A 22,254-nucleotide genomic window follows, 5' to 3' on the forward strand; every position below is an offset into this window, starting at 1 on the left:
AACTTTATTTCAAGCTTTTCTTGAGGATGTTATCAAACGAGACTCACCTCGCGCACGATTCAACATAATAGCAATCCTAGGGTCGCTAGATATTAATCACCACTACCCAATATACCAGGCTTATTGGGTTGCGAAAAATCCGCACCATTTGGTAAGTCAAAGTAGTGCATAATCAATACCGTATGCTCAATGCTAACGTACATTGATTGAGAAATAATTTACGAGACCTCGTCTTTCAGTAGATAACATAAAGATTGTCTCGCTGTTAGATCCATTCAGTGCTATACCACACCAATGTCATCTTATTTCAGTAAGGTTTAAAAATAATCGGACTGACATTGCAACCTTTCACGATAGGTAGTCTAATCCTATCTAGGTTGTGAAATTATTCTTTTTCTTTGTTTAGAACTGACCTTGTTACCTTAAAGTGAACGACGCCCACAACCAGTCTACTAAAACAAAGACTTAGACTTTGTTAAGTTACTTATACATTTAAATATGTAATAAATATCCATTAAATGTAAAACATAACAACATTATGACAAAAAATAATCTGTTTATTGCTTTGGAAAATAAAATAAAATAAAAGTTTTAACAGTATTCAATCACTCGAAAGGTGATTTCTAGTATACAAACTCTAACACAATTTTCAAGTGAAAATTTATCAATGAAGTACTAAAAATGATTCAAATTAATTCAATTAATTATTCATAAAATATACTCCTGGTATTTCAATTCTATTTTCGGTGATCAATTTTCAAGTGTATAAATTGATATATGAACAAATTATAAAATATTTTGAAAATAAATAAATTGTAGGAGTATGAAATAATAGGATTAATAATTTCACAAGAGTGAGACATTATATTTATAAAGATTATAAAGTATGAAACAATAAACTTTTACTCCGTACAAAATTGCAAGGAAGTCTTATTGTTACAAATAAATTCTCAATTTAAGTACTTCTTCCGTCCCATAAAAATATATGAATTTTTCGTTTTCGTCCGTTCCATAAAAATATGAGCATTCCATTTATAGAAAGTTATCCATTATATTATCCATATACATCAAATTATTTACCTCAACTTATACCACCATCAAAACATTAATAATAATGTTGGTCACACTATCCACTAGCATTACTTTAACTACCAATCTCATCATCTCTCTTACTTTACCAATTTTGTCTTAATTCTCGTGTCGTATCATCCGTCCATATTTTTATGGGACAGAGGGAGTAGTACAAATGTACAATCTTTTCTTTTTAGTCTGTTCCACAAGAGTATGCATTTTCTAATTTGGTAACTCATTTTTTTCTAGAGATGTGGAATTCAATCTCCACTAACAATACTTTAATTACTTTTTTCTACCTCTCTTACTTTACCAATTGTGCATTAAATTTTGTGTCTAACCAAAATGCATACTCTTGTGATATAGCTGGATATTATATATAACAAATTTTCTAGTTTTCAATTTACTATTCTTTATTGAATTATGCTCCAATCAATTTGAACTTATATAACTGAATTAGTCCCACATGATAATTACGAAGAATAATTTCATAATTTTAATCAATTTTAACTATACTACTCCCTCCTCCCGCTTAAGATGATACGTTTTCCTTTTTAGTTTGTCCCAACTAAGATGACACATTTCCTTTTTTGGCAACTTTCTCTCTCCAATTAATACACTCAACCACTTTTTCTCACTCCTATTAAAATATCCATCTTTCTTTATCTCTCTACTTTAATACTTACACCCACATTCTCTCTCTCCAATTAAACACTTTAACCAATAACTCCTAAAATCTCGTGCCGGCTAAGCAATGTGTCATCTAAGCCGGGACGGAGAGAGTACTACTATTTAATTGTAATAACAGAATTCATCGTAATTAAAGACCTGCATTAAAAATGAAAATTTAAGCAGCAACAATTATTTAATCTGCCCATAATTGGATAAATACTGTTAATTATCAAGTGAACTTTTAATTTTAACTAATTTTTGTTTTAAAATACATTTAATCATCGTATTTAAATAACCTATTAACATTAGAATTAATAAAAATATTGTTTTAGTATCTTTTCAAAGAAGAGTATTTCAATATTAAAAACATAATATCATATTTTGATATTATCAATTAATTAATTATATATATAATATTATTTCATATATGATATTTTTATTTTATTTCATATATAAATATAATTATTATATATATACTCATTGGTCATTGGTGTATACGTAGTATTATGTCACAGTATACTTACTAGAAATATATACTACTACTATACATTCAAATGTTGTTTTATTTTATATTCATTTACTAAGCTGTAGAAAAAAAAATGGACAAAATGAATTTTGATTTTTAAGCAAATTAGAGAAGTATAAAATTAATGAGTCCTTAATTTTGACCAATTCTATCTTTCTCTCAATTATTTTTTTATTGATCTCTTATTAAGTCAATCGATTTTCAATTTAATTTATAATTAATTTATAACCTTGAAATTTAATAAATTTTATATTTAATTGAATAATTTGATATTCAAATAGTAGATCCATACATAGTTTAAATAATTGGATGGTTTATTAATTTTATATTGAATTGATAATTTTAATTAGTCTTAAATTTATTTGAAAAAGTACGAAATTTAAAAAATAAAATAAAAAACACTATTTTTAAGTTGGGTGGCAAATTACGTCTCAAAAAGATGGATTATGAATTAAAAAGAAGTTGCAGTTAAAGAATAAGGGTAATATTGTCAACTGAATTAAGTATTAAATGAGATAATTATTTATTAATATCTATAAACACTTATATTTACTGAAATGCCATTTATGGCCAGCCACATTGTGGTCACATGGACTTAACCTAAAAGTAATGCTGACCAATATTACGATGAAGAAAATTCAAATTAGGCTTTAAATTCAATTTGTGGAATTTTGATCCCAAAAATGGGGAAATTCATAACTGGCGGGCTGGTGGCCTTATTTAGTAAAAAATGGTGGCATTTTAATTAATGAATTCCCACTTGTTTTTCCAAATACAGGAGCAAAACAACACCTATAAATACATGGAATTGAGAAATCCTACACAATTCACTCCTTCATAAATTGGGAAAAAACAGACTCTTTCACGAAGCAAATCAATCTCGTTCTTTCAATTTATTTTCGATTGACGATGTACCAGGTCGACGTCGGGGCAGCTTCAAGGAAACTATAGCATTTATTAATTTGAATATTTCAGTTTTGACACTGTGTGTTATAATGCATATATATTGTTGATGTATTCTTGTAAAATACTCCGACCGTATGTACGTATAATGACTAGTGGTAGAATGGTTAGTGTCCACGATAAAGTCATACTTTGACTCGATACAAAATTTAAAAAAAATGAAAAATTTAATGAAATACAAATCACTTTAAATGATTCACTAGTGCTAAAATAATAATAAAAAAGTATTGTAATTTACACTTTAAATCATTGATGTCTCAAAATGTAGACAAAGGAAGAATAATGAAGATCTATGGTTTACAATTTTAGTACCGATGCATGACGTACAATCACTAAAATGTAGTACTACTAACGTTTTAGAAAATAAATAAATATTTTAAACTTAACTATTTGAAAGATATATTATCATAAATTCAACAAATAACCGTAGATATCCTTACAAAAACACCAAATGGTACGACATCTCTTTATGACGAATGAATCCAAGTAAAGAAAAAGAACGCTTTTCCATAACATAAAATAAAGATTACTACTCCATACTTATGGAATGATAATTAGAAATCATAAATACCATATCACTCGGTAATGCATCTAAATTTATTTTAATAGGATCATAATCATTTCGTAACCAATTTTTAATGAAGAATTACTAACCATGAACATTTTATATACTTGTAATGAATATGCACTTGTAGTGAACATAAAATGGATCAATTGATATGTTTTGTACTAATAGTTTGTGCCACCAACTAATATATTTTGTACATCTAATTGATAATTCTCAATTTTTTCATTTTAAAAATAACTCACAATTGAAACACTCACTATAAGTGTATTCTTAGTAATATTTATTGAAATATAATAAAAGAAAAAAAAAGGAAATAGAAAAAATATAAGCACATATTGTATGTTAGTACATGATAGATCCTACCAAGAATAGGAACATAGCATGCATATAACTATCTCAGTCCCCCAAATTTTGACACGATTTACCATTTCGGTCCGTCCCTAAAAATTTGACACACTTCACTTTTACCATTTTTGGTAATGGACCTCATATTCCACTAACACATTCCTACTCACATTTTATTATAAAACTAATACTTTAAAAGTAGGACCCACATCCCACCAACTTTTTCAACTCACTTTCCATTACATTTTTTAAAACCCGTGCCGGGTCAAAGTATGTTAAAATTTGGGGGACGGAGGTAGTATGTGATATTCGACTACTTGAGACTAAATTGGGTCCAAATTTTCTGATATTGAATTCGGTCGAACTTGTCGAGATATATTTTGTAACAGTAGGTGAAAGAAAGACTCAAACTAAGATGAATTTCACATAGCATTATTACCTTAAAATTCAGTGCAAGGGTAAGGGTAAATAATATTGAGTGTATTTACCCTGTAAATACACTCAATTGAACAATATATATTAAACTCAATCCATATTTTCCATCAAAGCTAACCCTTGCTATAGGTAGCAAAAATAATGAACGAATATTCTATAGTACTACTATATAGTACTACAATTCACTTGGAAGTATCTGTGTCATCCCTTGTTCTGCAAAACCAAGGCAGGTGTAGATTTGATTCTCTCTTATAAAAATTTCGGTAGTTTTAATTATATTTGGCTGTTGTTTTCTTTTATTAATCAGTATGTTTGTTGATTTGTGCAAGTTTTCAGAAATCCAGCATGTCAGACAAGGAGAAATTTCACATTTCCGGACCATTGCTTTTGCCATCAACTATGGACTGGTAATATCATTATCAACACCTTCTTCTTTGTAGTATATTTCTAGATCGATTCCCATCTTCATAATCTATGAAACAGTTCGTTCAAATAAGAATGGATCTGTAAATTTAAGTGAATTATAGTTAATTTGTTGGTGATGATGAAATAAATAAAGTTTGCAGGTCGAATTTCCGTGACCAAAAATCGGTTGCAGCTAGTTTTGTTCGAGGCACCTACGTTTTGGAGCTTGACCACCTCAACAATCGACAAGGGGAAGCATCCCTCGCGCCTCCATGGTTCGAATCTTTCGGTTTCGAGCTATCCAAACCCCTCGCCGACGACCACGGCGACATATTCGGCGCCGTATATCATCGCAATCAACACCAGCCTAGTTGCGTGGTGGCCTTCCGCGGCACCAACACCAAAGACATCCCCGGCTTCGTCACGGATAGCATGATCAACTTCCGCATATGGAGTTACACGCTGGAGGAGACCGGCCGCTTCGAGAAGGCTCTAGAAGCCGTGCTTGACGCGGTCAACGACTTCGGCGTCGACAACGTCTGGATCGCAGGGCACTCGCAAGGCGCCGCCACGGCACTCCTGAGTTCTCATATTCAGTTGAAAGCTCATCAATACACTTTTCATCTTAATCCACCATTTTCCACACAAGAGGTGGCGATCTAGCTCTCCGTCTAATGTGTATGTATGACTATCTATCTTTCTGTTGCCTGATTCGTTAAAGTTTGAACTAAAGTGTATCTAATTTTAATTTGTTATGAAAAAAAAAATTGTAAATACCATCCGTTGTTCTTGATTAATCATGACGCTTTATGTAATTGTTCATTTAATTTTTTATTAATCATGACGCTTTATTAATTGTTCATTCAATTATTACAAAAAGAGATCTTATTGCCTCTTTATTTATTGATGATTCTCTAAAATTTGATAAGAAGAATTAAGGTTCCTTATTCTTGCTTGGTTTATGAGTCTGCTACAAAACTAGGGTTTGTATTTTATGAATTTGTTTCATTGATGATTGAATTGAGAATTCGTAATTGTCGCATACCAAGTCAAATTTAGTTGATGAATTGAATTCTCAATTCATAGTTGAGATATTTTGGTTAATTAATGAACCTTTTCAATTCAAGGTTGTATTATACAGCATGATCGTGACTGTTTAGAATTACTAATGAATTGATGAATACGCCGCCAGATCCTAGGAATATGGGATTGAGTATAGATTATGATCATGAAATCTTACCAATAGTTTATTTGGCTAATTTGGTAATTAAATTAATCATCACGCATGTCCAGAATTTTTTATTTGATGATGAATTGTGAATTTCATTTACGGTGGTTTATTTTTAATTTATGGTATAATGTAATTAAGAGCTGAGCATACATGTTTATAGTTTACGTGTGTTTGATCAATTAAAGTTTATGTTTAGAAATTGTAAATTTTATATTCCTGCATATTCTTGTTTGGTAATGGGATATTTTAGTTTTTGATTTCTTGTAAATCCATAGGTCATAAATTAGAATTTTTACTGAATTTATTGTTTTCCTTCATAAAAATCTAGTGTTGATTTTTGGTTGTTAATGTTCATTGGTCTCCTTCTTGGAAAAGGAATATCGGTAGTTTTTGAGAAAAGGGAAGAATGGAGAAATTTCTCCAATTTGACCCTACAAGTTTGAAATGATTGAAAACTAAATGATTCAATTGGAATCTGCTTATGGACAGATTTAAGCTAATAATTGTGCACTGTATAATTGGTATATGTATCTTCTTTATAAATCAAGTCTTTATGTAAACAAAAAAACCTGCTTCAAATTCTGACAGGAGGTGATCTTATGTGTTGAGAGTCTGGGGTATAAATTTGGTGATTTTTGAGCATGTATGAATGAAGTTCTGATGAGTTTTACAAAATCATTGTTCCGTTGAGTTCTAATTTTTGGCTGCCTGCACTAAATCATGGATAACCTTTAAACGATTATGATTTGGATTTTGAAATTTAAGTCTTATAAACATAGACAAGTACAACTTTAATTTACCATTGGTTTCACTAAGTTACGACATAGTCTGAGTTCCGGAAGATTTTCCAAATTGATGTTAAAATTAATAAATTAATAATAAATCGGAACGAAGCCCTCGCGCCTCCATGGTGGAAGGCTTTCGGTTTCGAGTTATCCGAAGAGCTCGTCGGCGACGGCGACAACCGGTCCACCATATTCGGCGCCGTGTATCGTCGCAATCAAAACTACCAACACCAGCCTAGTTGCGTGGTGGCCTTCCGCGGCACCAATACCAAAGATATTTATTCAACCAAATTGTCCATATGAGTACAAATTATACCGTCATTTACTCTTTTCTATGGAGTATTTTTTTTTTTAATTGTAGTAATTGATTTCATGGGAATTAATGTTCCTATTTTGTTGTTTATGATGGCTTTAAAGGAAATTGAGGTCGCGAGTCATGCAAATGGATGAAATCGTTTTGGCCAGTAAGACCCTAATTAGTCGTTGTGTACAATTAATGCGATCAAAACCTTAACCCACGTATTAGTAATTAGTAGTTTAGTAGGGTGAAGTAAGGATCAATCTCAAATGTGTGGGTTTCTGTCGAATTAACTTCCAATTTGCCTAATTACAAATCTAGTCCCAAATATTGCAATTAAGGTAATTTAGATTATATCACAATTATTTCTTAATTTATTTTTGACTTATTGTACTCCCCCGTCCCAGTTTAAGAGTCACATTTTGCCATTTAAGTCTGTCCCAATTTAAGAGCCACATTTAGAATTTACCATATTTAGACATAAAATTTAGCCTCATTATTCCCTTCTATTTACACTCAAATGTCATTAAATCAATAAAAATAAACCAAAGAAAAAGAAATGCTACTTTGGGTTACCTAACTACTTATTTAGAAGTCTTGTCCCAACACCTTCGCCTGCTCGTCCACGTTCAACCTGCACATTTGAAAATAACATGCAGGGTTGAGTATTTGAGTGGGCACATTGCCAAAAACAGTTCTATTTTAAATTGTCAATGCCACAGTTGAGTGATCACGGGGTTTTACTTAAAAGACCCGAGTCACTAAATACTTTTCCTTTAGTAAAGATTTTGATTGCGCAATCACATAACATAGATATACCATATCTGAACCTTGTGTGAACCGAGAATGTGGCCACATTCCACGACGGTCACTGGACCGGCCAACCCCTTTTGTTAGCTCACGGTCCCCTTATGTGTACACTAGTCCGAGTAGGGTTTGCGGCCTATTGGGACCCGAATTCGATTTAACTTAAATTGGCATAGCCAAGCAGATAGGTAATCATAAAACAAAACATGGCATGACAACATACTTGAGCAAAGAATCACATTTTCATACTGAAATCACGTTTTAAAAGAATGCCCACCTCAAAAGCTAAAGCTCCTTCCGTAATTTCCTTAACTTGGCCTTAGATGCCGTGTGAAGACGTCCCTTTAGGAAATAAAATAACCATATACTTAATTAGATTTTTAGCTATCCATTAAGCTTAAACATGAATGCATCCTAAGTGCGTGCTCATTTTATTCTTTTTCTAACTTTTCTAGAAGAGTTCTAGAATTCTTGAATATTAATTAAATCAGTAGATTTAATTAAATTAGAGAAAATTATTCGCTTAACTAGAGGGTGCTACCTCTCATGCCATCTATAAAAATAAATAAATTAGGCTCGAGGTCTATTCGTCATTAGAGTATCATAATTTTTTAAAATTAATCATTTGAGCACCCATACTAAATTCCGGAAATTTGACTCATCCTCGTGGAAATAATTAGCGGACCATTAATTATTAAATCCATAACATAGAAAGGTCCATGATTTAATTAGGTTCTTACTTTAATTTAATTAGTGGCCCAAACAAAAGTAAAGAGAGGCCCAACACAATAAGAAAAAGAGGAGGCCCAATTGCTCTCTATACCCATCGGCCTCTCTTCCTCTTCAAACACAAAATCCCCAAAATTTATACACAAATCCCTAATCAAAAATTCTCTCTTCCCTCTCTCGGCGGTATCGCCGCTTCACCTGTCGCCGGAGTGCCATCGCCGCCGCTGCTTCATCTCCCTCTCTTTCTTTCTTAGTGGTATCGCCGCCATCCGCCCCGCCTCGCGGTCGCCGCCTCGACACCCAAAAGAAACCTCGCCGCCGCTACCTACTAATCGCCGATCTCTGGGCTCGCACGACCGTGAGCGAGCCTCTGTCGGAGATGTCGAGCCGCCATCGGAAAAGAGGAGGAGCCTTGGCGATTCCGGCAGCAGAGAGGAGGCATCGCCTCCTTCTCCCTCTCTCGGCCGTGGCTTGTAGCTGCTCCGCCGAGCTCCTCAGAGTCCCGCCGTTATCGGTTAACTCTACAATTAAGCTAAGTTCCTTATCCTACTACTTGTTTCGCTTGTGGTTTTTAATTCGGCAGTAGCCAAATAGTTTTGAAAATTGGGATGTTGGCTTTCATAGAAGAGCTACTGCAGTTCCTACATTTCTTGTGGAAATCTGAGTTCCTAGTTCTGGCAGTCATGATTTCTATGTGAAACTTGATTGTTGAGCATGATTATTCGAACAAAAGCAGGGGTGTGTTTGTGTTATGTTGATTGTGGTTCTTAAGTTGTGGTGACTCTATATGATGACATGAGAATCGATTGGAAGAAAAAAAAAGTGGGGTGTATTACCTCTGGGAAAACGATGGAGTGGCTGTCCTAGCTGTTGTTCACTACTTGCTCCACTCTCTACTCTCTGTTTTTGCTGAAATTTTGAAGTGTGTGTGAAAGGGAGTTGAATGGGGTGTGGAGGGAATTTTATAGGCTGATTGTGGTGTACTTGTGAGGCCTTAAATGGCTGTTGTATCACTTGTTGTTATGCTGCAGAATATCTCACTTTTAGTGATCCCATTGTCTCTCCTCCATGGCTGCAAAACTTGTATTTTATGGGTACCTAGTACTAGTTATTAATTGGGGTTGTTTGATTGCAGAGAGGCAGGGTTTGTTGTGCCAAGGGGCTGCATTAGTGAAGAGTTTTGCAGGCTGGAAATCCCCTTTTTGGGCAAGTTCTTGGTCTTCAAGGAAAAAGGAAGGTTGTTTTCTTCCCCTCCATAAGTGTTCCATTAATTATTCTTGTCCCATGGATATTAAAGCTTGTTTATATATTGCAGGTGAGAGGAAAACTTAGCTCCCATCCGGCTGCACTTCGAGTGGGCTCAGTTTCGCCGACTGGCCGACGGGCTGCCCGAAACGGGCCCTAATCGGGCCTGGAGAAAAAAAGGCCGAAAAGCACTCCACATTTTATATATTTTTCCTTCCATGATTTTCTTTCTTTGGGGACTTAATCCGTGTAATCTATTTCATTAGTTGTTCATTAATCAAGCTTTGTTCCAAATATTGTAGTATTTGAAAATTAGTTGTTCGCTTATTGTATAAGAAATGCTACTAAAAAAAAATCCTGATATTCTACAATGTAAGTTTCAATTGTTCAGTTCATTTGATCACTTAGCTCTTACTCGCAACTAAAAAGAATTAAATCTCATAACAAGGGCTCGAGTTCCAAATAACTCTTCGTGAAAAGAGAACTTACATCTTTAGTTCGACAATAACAAAACGAAAGAAAGGAAATAAGGGTGCGGGTATTACAACTCCGAAACTCAACCACCGTCTTCATCAAAGGTGGAGTACACCGAGAATGAAAAAGCAATGTTGTTGATCTTGTTGCCTAGTCTCAAGGATCTCATCTAATCTTTGAGTATTTTTTCAATTCCAAGCCACCCCCTGTGTAGGGTTTGGAGGCTTTTTTTAGGGAATTGATTGAGTATGATTGCTGCCTTGGCTATGTTGGTTTGTATGCTCCTCTATGATGAAGTTTTTCTGAGAGTAAAGCATGCTAATCTATGTATTCTCTGCATTGGTTGGATTATTGTGAATTTAGCCACCCCTGTGATGGCTTGGAGGCTCTGATTTGCAATTTTTGTGGCCTTTGAATAGTTTGTTGGCTCTGATTTTGTGTTATTGCTCTTCTGTGATGAAGTTTTTCTGAGAGTAAAGCATGCTAATCTATGTATTCTCTGCATTGGTTGGATTATTGTGAATTTAGCCACCCATGTGATGGTTTGGAGGCTCTGATTTGCAATGTTTGTGGCCTTTGAATGGTTTGTTGGCTCTGATGTTATGTTATTACTCCTCTGTGATGAAGTTTTTCTGATGATAAGCCACCCCTGTAATAGGTTTGGCCTTTAAACAAAACACACACACCTACATCACTTACACCTGGAATTCATACAAAATGCAGCTTATAGAGCTGTAATGCAGCCTAGTTACCCTAACCCAAAATGCATTCTCTTCAACTTCAAGTGAGGTTGGAAGCCCCACTGTCCTACTCAACCTATCTTTGTTCAAGTGGGAGACTTTGTAGTTGTTGCCCCCATGGACTTCTAGGATCTTGCTGAAACAACTTTGCAATGTTAAGAAAACATTGTTCAGAGTTTGTGGTGTGATTTCCTCAAAAGAACTCCAAACATTACCCAACAATTCATCTATATCGGTGGCTTGTTTGTCATCTTGTAGTGATTGTATGGCCCTAAAAAAGCCAGGGTCCAATGCATTGGTGTCTGGAGAGTTGGCTTGTTGGCTTATTAGATGGAACTGAAAACCATCTGAACTTGCAAGAGCCTCAAATTGTAAGTCATAGGATTTCAGGTGGGGTTTGGCATTATCTTGTTGGATATATATCTTCTTGCTTGCATTGGGTCGCCACTTAGCCTTGATTGTTCGAATAATCAGTGCATGATGTATGAATGAATGAATGAATGACTAAGTGATGACATTACTGATAAGTCGAATTCTAAGCCTTAGTTACTGGTCAGTATGTCGTGAATTGCATGCATTATCTGCAAAAACGGAGTTGCTTAAGTGCGCGGGATAAAAGGGTCCCGAGTTAATGATAGGAAACCCGGATCGGGCAGAAACTGCCGAGGTGAAAAGAGACGCTAGAAGGATGCAATACTTGCGACCGGGATGCATGCGAGAGAAATGGCTCGAGATGGAGAAGAAGGATAATTTGAGATGATCATAAACAAGGGCAGAAAAGTCAAATCGAAAAGGAAGTCTACCCTAAAAGCAAGGGCAAGCCTCCTATATGAAAATGCTTGGAAGAGAGAAAAAAGAGTTAGAGTTCGAAAAATCCAACCACTACACTTACTAGAATTCTCTCTAGAAGATCGGTTCCTTCGACATACGTCGGTTATTCTCGTTCTCCACAGCTATGGTCACCTGAAGTCCAGAAGTCTACCGGAGAGCCATCATCCCACCGTTCCAGCCAGGTTTGTCATCGTAGTATAGCAGTTTCGTCGCCCGGAGTAGCATAAACAATCTTTACTCGCTTTCCAAGTTTAAAGTTTATTTGCTTTCTTCGTTGGATCTGTTGCAAACGTTAATTCTTGTTGCCTTTTCAAGTATTTCTTGAAGATCCGAACATTTTTAATTATGAAGTTTCTATTTCGCATGTCTCTTTGGTTTGAAGTTGCTTCGTTCTGCCTAGGAAAGTTAGATCTAGTTGTCGCTTTTAATTTCTAAGTGTTTGCATATATTCTCGTTGAGTATTCTAGATCTGGAGTTGTTGATTGAAGTTTTTAGTGATGTTTCAGTTTAAGTTTTCGTGCATGAGTTTCCTGTTTTACGTTGTCGTCACCACCTTGCATGTTAGCCAGTAGGAGTAATCTGCAGTTTAGCCGTTAATCTTAAGTTTAAGCTTTTTAATCGATGGATCTTGTGTTTAAATTTGTTGATCTGAGTTCATCCATCGATTTTGAGTTCATGTAATTTCTGTTGATACTAGTTGAAGAAGAAAACATCACAATCTACTTTTGCTTTGGGCCACTTTTGCTTTTTGGTTACTTTTTGCTTTTGTCTTTTACTTTTCAGTTGTACTTTTCAGACCTGTCAGAGTAGCCACCCAGCCACCAAATATACCCTGCTTTCTAGTTTCCTAAATTAGTAATTGTCTACTTTCCACATGTCTCTGAGACACCTTATCCCCTATTCTCACAAACACAACCACATGTCTGTCATTTTCACGCCCACTAGTCAGTAGAGTACCATCTTTAATTTCCGTCTAGGTAGAATCTCAACCCAAGCGTGGTAGCTAACCAAAACCACCCAGGAGTATCACCACAGTTATCTAAACGTGTTCATCCTTGTGGGATTCGACCCTTACCTCCACTATACTAGCCAGTAGAAGTGGGTTGAGGAATTTGTTTGATGTGTCAGGTTCCGGTTGTCGTGCCAACGACTCAGCTAGATTGAGATTTTCGTCCTGATCAGTTGAACGCACTCCTTTAATTTAACACAACACATGGAAACCCGAACCACAACAGTATCAATTACCAATGTCCGATAGTATTGTGAAACAAAAAAAATGTACATACCTGATTCAAGAGACACTCTCTCATGGCTTCCTTGTGAACTGATGGGATAGGCTTTGTCTCAAGTGTCCTTCTTGGCCTATTCATTGACTTCCTTTTGGCTCGAATTTGTTGTGTGAATAGAAATATACATATTTTACCATCAAAGATGGACAGCCCAACATTGCCAAATTGTGGCCTACTTACAGCACACATGAACATCACTTTAGTGATGAATCTTTTTGACTTACAAGACCTGTAAGACTCATCCTCATCCGGCAACATGTAGTATCTATCTGAAGCCTTTGTCATGTAGAACCATTTCTCAACGGTATGAACTGTGTTGTGCATTGCATGATAAAGAAGCTTACCTTCAGCTATAGTTGGTTGAATATGAGTAAGACACCATCTCATTCTAGCAATTTTGTTTGCTTCAGTGAATGCTAGCTTTATGACATTTGTATGTGGTCTTATCTGGTTATCCTTCACCCATATACCAACTGTGGACTTGATAACTTTCATCTTAATAGCAACTTTTCTTATTGATGATCTCTCAAGCACAGACAAGTGTCTAAACTTATCTTCATCAAGAATTACTTTACCTTTTTTCTTACTATATCCTGATGCTTTGCATGTCATGACAACAAGCTCCCCATTTTCAAATGCCGTGCTCCAACACGGCATTGCTGTTGAAGGAACTGCACAATAAGGTTCTTTTCTTGGCTGCTCAAACTCACAGAGGCCCTCAGCCCTTGCTCTTGTGTTGCCTCTTGATTCTGCTCCTGCTTCATCTCTTGATCCATCTTCATTGCCCTATGATGAGAATTTTCTGAGGGTAATTTAGCTATAAATATGTTTGCTTTGTTTTTGGTAGGTGGAATTGAAGTCTTTGATAGTAATGGTGGAGTGAATGTATTTATAGGTGTAGTTTAGCTTTTGAATGGTTTTGGATTTTTCCCTCCATGGGATTGTAATGTTTCCCTCCTTAATTTGGAGTTTAAGTTAGTGAAAAAGTTGTTGGTTCCCTCTTTAAATTTATTTGAGATATGATGGCCGATGCACTCCTTCACATGTGTTAATCAACTTTTTTTAAGGTTGACAGCAGGTTTAATAAATTTAAGTAAGAGATTAATCAAATTGAAATATTAAAAACCATAAGTTTAAATAATTAAATGAATTTGACTTACAAGTTAAAAAGAAACATCTTTTACCTATTTATTACACACTACACCAACTCACTTCATTTATTACACACTACACCAACTCACTTCATTTATTACACACTACACCAACTCACTTCATTTATTACATATTCCACCAATTTCTTAAAATCCGTGTCATAACTAATTCTAACTCCTAAACTGGGACAGAAGGAGTATCGAACAAATAGTTTTGATAACTCAGTAACTTTATTTAGCTATCAAATATAACTATAATAACTATCATAATTGTATACGTCCCTAGCTTTCTAGGTTTTTCTCCGCCGTCATCTCCTTTTGCTTTTTCCTTCTTCGTGAGTATTGTGATTGTCTTAAATTTTCAGTTGCTACTGTTTTGATCCAATCAATTGCATTTACTTCAACCAAAGAGAGCGCAAATCTTGAAAGGAAGTATGCTAATCTGTCTATGGATGATGATGAATATTAAGTTTTTGATGTGGATGCAGAGGATTTGGTTGATGACAAAAACTTTGAATTATGTATGGTGGGAAGATTCTGAAGGAACTAGCAGCGGAAGCGTGTCGAATTGAATTCAAACAAATAAATCACATAAAAATCAGATTTATTTAGCAGATTATTTAGACAAATTCTATTCGCATAATTTTCACATGTATCATGCTCATAACTTGAATCAATTATGCTTTAAGTATAATTGAAACCTAAAACATGCTTTTCTACGGAGCAGAAATAATACCTTATTAATTCTCCAAAGAATTAACGATGGCTAGCAACTTCTCCACGTGACGCTTTGAATACTAGACAACGGATCTTCTCTCTGGTTCCCGAACTGTACTCCAATATCAGTGTGTCTGATCTCACCGAAATACTAGGACTTAAATAAAAGAGACAGAAATTCGACTCCACGGAGGAGAGGAAATTTCGACCACCACTATAAGGGGGGCGAAAATTTTAATGATTAAAATTGTGATAATTCTGTCTCCTTTATTCTCCTATTTATATTAAGTTCCTTTTGGGCTCAGACAGGGATCTATGGAAGGTTTTGGATATGGGCTCATCCAATTCACTATTTACTAATTAAATTGAACCCACAATTTAATACAAACTTTAATTGGAATATTACGAGCAGCCACTACAGAAGTAATATTGAACTCTCCCCATCCAAATCCGAAATTATAGTAATCCGGGTTTCCATTTTAACTTTCATTTCCCGCGCTTAAGATAAAAATGTCCATTAATTAATTAATGTCTCGCTATAGACTTAATTAATTAACTTCTTATTAATTCCAAGAGTGGACTTAGCATGAAACGATTATTTATTATTCTTAGTGTAATCAAACTCCAACTAGCTAGGTTCGGAATAATAAAATCTTGTTTCGCGCTCCTCTTGAGAACATTATCAAACGAGACTCACCTCGCGCACGATTCAATATAATAGCAATCCTAGCACCGTTAGATATTAATCACCACTACCCAATATATCGGGATTATTGGGTTGTGAAAAACCCGCATCATTTGATAAGTCAAAGTAATGCATAATCAATATCGTATGCTCAATGCTAACCTACATTGATTAAGAAACAAATATTTATCAAGACCTCGTCTTTCAGTAGATAGCACAAATAATCGTCTTGCTGTTAGATCCGTTCAGTGCTTTACCACACCAATGTCATCTTATTTCAATAAGGCTTAGAAATATGCAGAATGACATTGCAACCTTTCACAATGGATAGTCTAATTCCATCTAGGTCGTGAAATTCTTCTTTTTCTTTGTTTAGAACTGACCGTGTTACCTTAAAGTGGACGTCGCCCACAACCGGTCTACTAAAACAAAGACTTAGACTTTGTTAAGTTAACTTATACATTTAAACATGCAATTAACATCCATTAAATGTAAAACATAACAACATTATGACAAAAATAATCTGTTTTATTCCTTGGAAAATAAAATAAGAGTTTTACAGTATTCAGTCACTCGAAACGTAATTTCTAGTATACAAACTCTAACAGATTCATGGATGGGGCTTTGATCAAATTGGAAGCTATTAAACAGTTTATGAAAATGCTATGGCGTTCATCCAAGAATGTAAGTAATACAGACTTGGGAAATTCCCTTTTTCAATTCCGCTTACATTGTCGGAGGGATTTCGATAGAGCAATTGAAGGGGGTCCATGGACTTTCAAAAATAGAGTGTTAATATGGGCTCCCTTGAATCCAAAAGTTCCAGTTGCAAGCATGTCCCTCTTTCTAATGGATATACGGGTTCGAGTTTTTATTAGATCTAGTTATTGCTTTTAATTTCTTAAAGAATTCTTATATGGAGTTGTTGATTTGAAGTTGCAGCAAAGTTTAGTCAAATTTAAATTTATTATTTCTTTTCTGCGTAGTGATTACCACCTTGCATGTCGGTCAATAGAAGTAAAGTTGCAGTTTCACCGTTTAATTTAAGTTTGAGCTTTTTAATCGATGGATCTCGAGGTTTGAACTTATGAATCTGAAGTTTTAGTTATGGTGTTTCGTGTTCAGATGATTTCTGTTAATACTTGCTGAAGAAGACGGGGCCAAAATCAACTTTAGTTGGACCGCTTTTTACTTTTAAGTTACTTTTGCTTTTGTTTCCTACTTTTCAGCTTGTACTATCAGCACTGTCAATAAGCCTTCTAGCTCACCGTAGACATGCCTCGTTGTCTAATTTTTCCTCTTTTAAGTAGCTCGTCTACTTTTCACATGTCTCTCGAGACACCTTGTCCCCTACTTTCACGAACACCACCACAGAAGGCTATCAGAGTTTTTAATATGCCTGCAGCCTTCAGATCGGATAAGATGTGTTGTCACATAAGGAAGTTTCTTGGTGGTTATGTGTACGTGGATGAGCGTAGCTTCTCTGGGGAAAAGCAAGAATTTATCAGGATGCGGGTTTCGTTGGATGTTCGGAAGCCCATCAAAAAGACAATGAAGCTGAGATCGACAGGTGTTCAAACTTTTCAGATTGATTTCAAGTATGGGCGGCTTCCGTCATTTTGCTTTCATTGTGGTCGTATCGGCCACTCGGATAGAGGCTGCAACATGTTAGCAGATATTGGCCTTCGGGACAGAAACATTGTGATGAACTATGGTTCCGGTCTAAGAATCTCCTTTGGCTCCAAGAGCAACATCGAGGAAGATGAGTGCGTGAAGGAAAGAGATGCTTATAAGGGGAGTGTTGATGAGGTGCATGAGACCGGTAGTCGAGTTATCGTTCAAAGAGGCGAGGAAGACACAACACGAAAGAATGGGGATGAAGGTCGAGTAAAATCTAACCAAATTACTAATCCTTTATTTCTTGATGAGAATGAGGATGTTGAGATGACTTCGGCTATGGATGCCAAGCGAAAGAGGGCTGGAAAAAGGTGTGGTCTTAAAGCCAATTGATCTATATAAGAAGAACAATGAAAGTAACGGTGCAGTAGTTTCAAAAAATGAATTATCGGCGAGTCCTGGGGTCCAGGCCCGCCGGTCCCAATGAGTACGTTAAGTTGGAACTGTCGGGGGCTTGGCAACCCTGCGACAGTTCGTGAACTAAAGGACATTGCCACATTTTGTTTTCTTAATGGAGACAAAAATTGATAGAGGTCGTGTGGAAATTGTGAAATCACATATTGGTTTTGAAGGTGGTCTGATCATCGATAGAGTGGATATTGGTGGAGGCTCAGTGATGTTTTGGAGAAAGAACGATACAGTCACGGTCCTAAGTTATTCGAGAAATTATATCGATATTATAGTTAAGCTTGACGGTGAAGAGCCTTGGCGCCTTACTGGTTTCTATGGTTTTCTTGAGGCATCTCGACGTAGAGATTCTTGGAATTTGATTAGAAGGATAAAGGATATGTCGATGCTCCCTTGGGTGTGCCTAGGGAACTTTAACGATCTCTTATCGCCGATTGAGAAACGAGGAAGGAGGGAAATCTATTTGTCCAATTGTGAAGGTTTTCGACAAGCGCGTGATTATGGTGAATTGATAGGCATTGAGAGTCGAGGATATTCGTTTGCTTGGGAAAGAGGTCGAGACACAGATAATTGGGTTGAGGAGAAACTCGACAGGGCAGTGGCGTGTCCGAATCGGAGGAGGAAACATCGTCTTGCTATTGTTGAACATTTAGCCACAGCTACATCAGATCATATTCCGATCCTTCTGCATCCAAGCTCGCTGGTATATGTGGTGAAGGTTAAACCTTTCCGTTCTGAGAATTTATGGATTCGTGAAACAGAATGCAAGGAAATAGTGGAAAAGGCCTGGAACTCGTTGTTAAGCAACCAAAACTTAGAGAAAATAAATATTTGTGGTCATGCACTTCAAACTTGGGGGGATTCCTTATCCAAGCAGTTTCATGAGAAGATCAAGGAGAGTAAGAGGCAAATGTCAGCTCTGAGAGGAAGATGTGATGTGGAAGGGAGAAGACGGTTTATGGAGGCTCAACTATTATACTCGAACACTCTTGCAAGACAAGAAATCTTTTGGAGACAAAGGGCAAAACAACACTGGCTTCGGGATGGTGACCGCAATTCTAAGTTTTTTCATGTGAAGGCATCTGCTAGAAAAAAGAAAAACACTATATCCCAATTGAAAGATGACAATGGTGTGTGGAGATCTTGGAAAGATGGTTTGGGGTAGTAATTTCTTATTATTTCTCCAATTTATTTAGTGCCCAGCAAGTGGCATGTGAGTTAGTGGTTGATGCGGTGGTAGGTCGGGTGGCTCCATCAGATAATGCATTATTGATCGAGGAGGTAACTGAGGTGGAGATAAAGCAGACAGTTTTCTCTATGCACCCAGACAAGGCTCCAGGTCCCGACGGAATGAATCCTAGTTTTTTCCAGACCTTTTGGCATATTATTGGTAGAGATGTTGTCGAATCGTGTGTTCAAATCCTTAACTCTGAATCATTACCCAGAGATCTTAATGACACATTTGTTACGCTGATTCCTAAAAAGGGAAGGCTAGAGACCATAGGAGATTTTAGGCCTATCACCTTATATAATGTCCTATACAAGATCATTTCGAAGGTGCTTGCAAACAGGCTAAAAAGGATCTTTGACAAAGTGGTTTCAAAATCACAAAGCGCTTTCATTCCCGGAAGGTTGATTACAGATAATGTTCTTCTTGCTTTTTGAATCAATGCACCGTTGGAACACAAAGTCTATCCCAAGCTGCCTAATGAATTTTTTTAAAGGAGGTATGGGTTTCTGAAAATTAAAAGAATTTAATATCTCGATGTTGGGAAAGCAGCTATGGAGATTGATTGAGAATCGTGACTCGTTACTTGGACGGGTTCTTAAAGCTCGATTTTTTCCTCGACAGAGGATTCTTGAAAATGTTGGTAATCAAAGCTCGTTTTGGAGTGGGTTAGTGGCAGACAAAGATCGGCTGAAGGCAAGCTTTAGGAAAAAACACATTGGTGATGGAAGAGAAACGCCCATTTATGGGGGAAATTGGTAGCCGAGTGTCGATAAACTCCATCCAATCTCAAGTAGAGACAATCGATTTCGTGATGGTATGGTGTCAGAATTGTTCTTTGAGGGGGCACATGTATGCAACATAGATGCTGCTGTGTTCGAGAGCCAAAGAAAAGTTGGTTGTGGGGCGGTTGTTCGAGATTTTGAAGGGACGGTGGTAGCGGCGATGTGTGGACAGGTTGGAAGGATGGCTGACCCATCTATGGCCGAGCTCCTTAGCTTGAGAGAGGTGCTGAGTTGGATCAAAAGAGAGGGATGGAAGGAGATAGAGTTTGAGATGGATGCTCAAACGGTAGTACTCGCAGTGACAAGTTTACAGAAGGATGAATCTATCTTTGGGGCAGTAGTAGAAGATTGTCGTCAGCTTTTGAAAGAGGTCTCTGGATCCTCTATGAGGTTCGTAAGGCGATCAGCGAATCAAGTTGCCCATACGCTTGCTCGGACATCGGGTTCTATAGCTGAGAGCAAGTTTTGGTTGAATCGCATTCCTATTTTTATTAGCGATGTAATCGTTATGAATTTAATTGAATAATATCTTACATTTGGTGTAAAAAGAAAAAACTATCATGATTGTATCATATTTAGTCAAAATATAACCTAATATTAAACAATGCATGCTCGATGCACGAACAAATTTGTTAATTCATTTCTTTAGAACTGTTTCACATATGCACAACATATCTATTAGCATAATGAAATTATTTTATTTCAAACTAATACCAAAATTTGTATATCTAGCTAACTTTTTTTTATGAATAAAGCATTTTAGTGTATCTAGCTACCTTTAACCCAAGTCTCACCATGTCTATCTATCTCTCCATCTTCCTCCATACCTCCCTTCCAACTACATAAGAATAGTCAGTGGCGGACCTACTCAGAGTCATGGGGGACTCATGGAACTGTATTAGTATATGTATATTAATGCTTTTAACAATTATCCCAGTAGTGCAGTTGGCTTCCTTCTATGCCTTCAGTGCAGAGTGCCGAGTTTGGTGAGAGTGAGAGTTTGATTCCCAACAAGGCATAGTTTTATTTTGCTCCACGTCACTCTATTTTACTGATTCTTCTTACATATAAATGTCTTTATTTTCCTTATTTACATTTGACTTGAGTTTGATTCTTACAAATATTTTATTTTTATTATACACATTTGAGAGTTCGAATCTCACCGTAAAAGCAATTACTATATTTTCTTTCATTTTATATTAATTTTTCTATTTTATATTTTATGCGTTCCTATTTATATCATTTTTATTTTACGTTTTACATTGCTAATATTAAGAATTTATTTTAAGTCTTTCTTTTCTTCAATAATTTATGTTTTATTTTTTAAACAAAAAAAACTTTTTTTAAACAAAGTTTTTTTTTTACGTTGCATCTATCAACGATCACCTTATATATACCTCTAACTTTTATAATTAATTCTCTTATTCATTGGTGCTAAAAAATATCATAGTACTAGAAACAACGATTTGGAACCCCACCATAAAAACCCTGTGTCCGTAACTGGGAATAGTTACTTTTGGATTTGTGTTTACTTCACTCCCTCCAACCACCTGCAATCCTCCTTTAATATGATGATATAAAACTTGAAGTCAATTCAATTTTAGTGCCGCCTATCTTTTTCCTAATTTATTACGATACATACTATTGTTTCCAAGCTTTACAGGTGTCCTAATCCTACTCGGTAGATGATACATAAAGTCATAAAAATAATTACTTACTAATCGTTACTTAATCCCATTTGCCGCATCAAGAAAAAATCAATAGTTCAATAATTTTTAAGTTTAATGTAGTTTGAAAATATATACCCTTCGGTCCATTAATTATCCACTTTTGTTATTTTAGTCCGTCTTCCATTAATAATCTATTTTCATTTCTTTTATCATTAGTAGACTCTACATTCCACTAACTTCTTTCACTCACATTTTATTATAAAATTAATATACAAAAGTAAGACTTATATTCCACTAACTTTTTCAGATCACTTTCTTTTACCTTTCTTAAATGTCGTATCAGAATTAAAATGTATAATTATTGGAGGACGGAGAGAGAATAAGTAAAATTGCCTAATAAGGGCTGCATTACATTTAATGATTTAAATAAGATATTTCATACTCCAATTATTAAGATTGCATGCACCAATTATAATTATCTTTATTCTGAAATGCTAAGTTGTTGGTAAATTTACGAAG

At 35.6% G+C, this 22,254-nt stretch overlaps 3 protein-coding genes and 1 long non-coding RNA gene across 4 annotated transcripts; 3 read left to right on the plus strand and 1 right to left on the minus strand.

The window, feature by feature from the left end:
- Positions 1-4,681: 4,681 nt before the first annotated feature.
- LOC125220462 lies at positions 4,682-5,648 on the plus strand. Its single transcript, XM_048122633.1, has 3 exons — positions 4,682-4,810; positions 4,917-4,987; positions 5,147-5,648. The coding sequence occupies exons 2-3, from the start codon at positions 4,926-4,928 to the stop codon at positions 5,646-5,648; spliced, it is 564 nt and encodes a 187-aa protein (XP_047978590.1). The 5' UTR covers positions 4,682-4,810; positions 4,917-4,925.
- A 3,327-nt stretch (positions 5,649-8,975) lies between these two features.
- On the plus strand, positions 8,976-10,358 carry LOC125224093. Its single transcript, XR_007176823.1, has 2 exons — positions 8,976-10,072; positions 10,151-10,358. It is a non-coding gene; the product is annotated as an uncharacterized LOC125224093 (long non-coding RNA).
- Positions 10,359-11,249: 891 nt separating this feature from the next.
- LOC125220463 lies at positions 11,250-16,739 on the minus strand. The gene is made up of 3 exons (XM_048122634.1): positions 16,698-16,739; positions 13,412-14,200; positions 11,250-11,747 (listed from the first exon to the last, which is right to left on the minus strand). The coding sequence occupies exons 1-3, from the start codon at positions 16,737-16,739 to the stop codon at positions 11,250-11,252; spliced, it is 1,329 nt and encodes a 442-aa protein (XP_047978591.1).
- A 1,416-nt stretch (positions 16,740-18,155) lies between these two features.
- On the plus strand, positions 18,156-19,717 carry LOC125220464. Its single transcript, XM_048122635.1, has 2 exons — positions 18,156-19,206; positions 19,293-19,717. Exons 1-2 carry the CDS (start codon positions 18,156-18,158, stop codon positions 19,715-19,717), a joined length of 1,476 nt encoding a protein of 491 aa, XP_047978592.1.
- Positions 19,718-22,254: the final 2,537 nt, after the last annotated feature.

Source organism: Salvia hispanica, chromosome 4, assembly GCF_023119035.1.
Source record: "Salvia hispanica cultivar TCC Black 2014 chromosome 4, UniMelb_Shisp_WGS_1.0, whole genome shotgun sequence".
Taxonomy (NCBI): domain Eukaryota; kingdom Viridiplantae; phylum Streptophyta; class Magnoliopsida; order Lamiales; family Lamiaceae; genus Salvia; species Salvia hispanica.

Coding starts and splice junctions, on each gene's coding strand:
- LOC125220462 (XM_048122633.1), top strand. CDS start 4,926: ATGTCAGACAAGGAGAAATTTCACATTTCCGGACCATTGCTTTTGCCA. Junction 4,988..5,146: donor TTGCCATCAACTATGGACTG/GTAATATCATTA, acceptor TAAAGTTTGCAG/GTCGAATTTCCGTGACCAAA.
- LOC125220463 (XM_048122634.1), bottom strand. CDS start 16,739: ATGGACCCCCTTCAATTGCTCTATCGAAATCCCTCCGACAAT. Junction 14,201..16,697: donor ATCGAAATCCCTCCGACAAT/GTAAGCGGAATT, acceptor TTCTCATCATAG/GGCAATGAAGATGGATCAAG. Junction 11,748..13,411: donor GAGAGTGTCTCTTGAATCAG/GTATGTACATTT, acceptor CGAACAATCAAG/GCTAAGTGGCGACCCAATGC.
- LOC125220464 (XM_048122635.1), top strand. CDS start 18,156: ATGGAGACAAAAATTGATAGAGGTCGTGTGGAAATTGTGAAATCACAT. Junction 19,207..19,292: donor GTGGAGATCTTGGAAAGATG/GTTTGGGGTAGT, acceptor ATGCGGTGGTAG/GTCGGGTGGCTCCATCAGAT.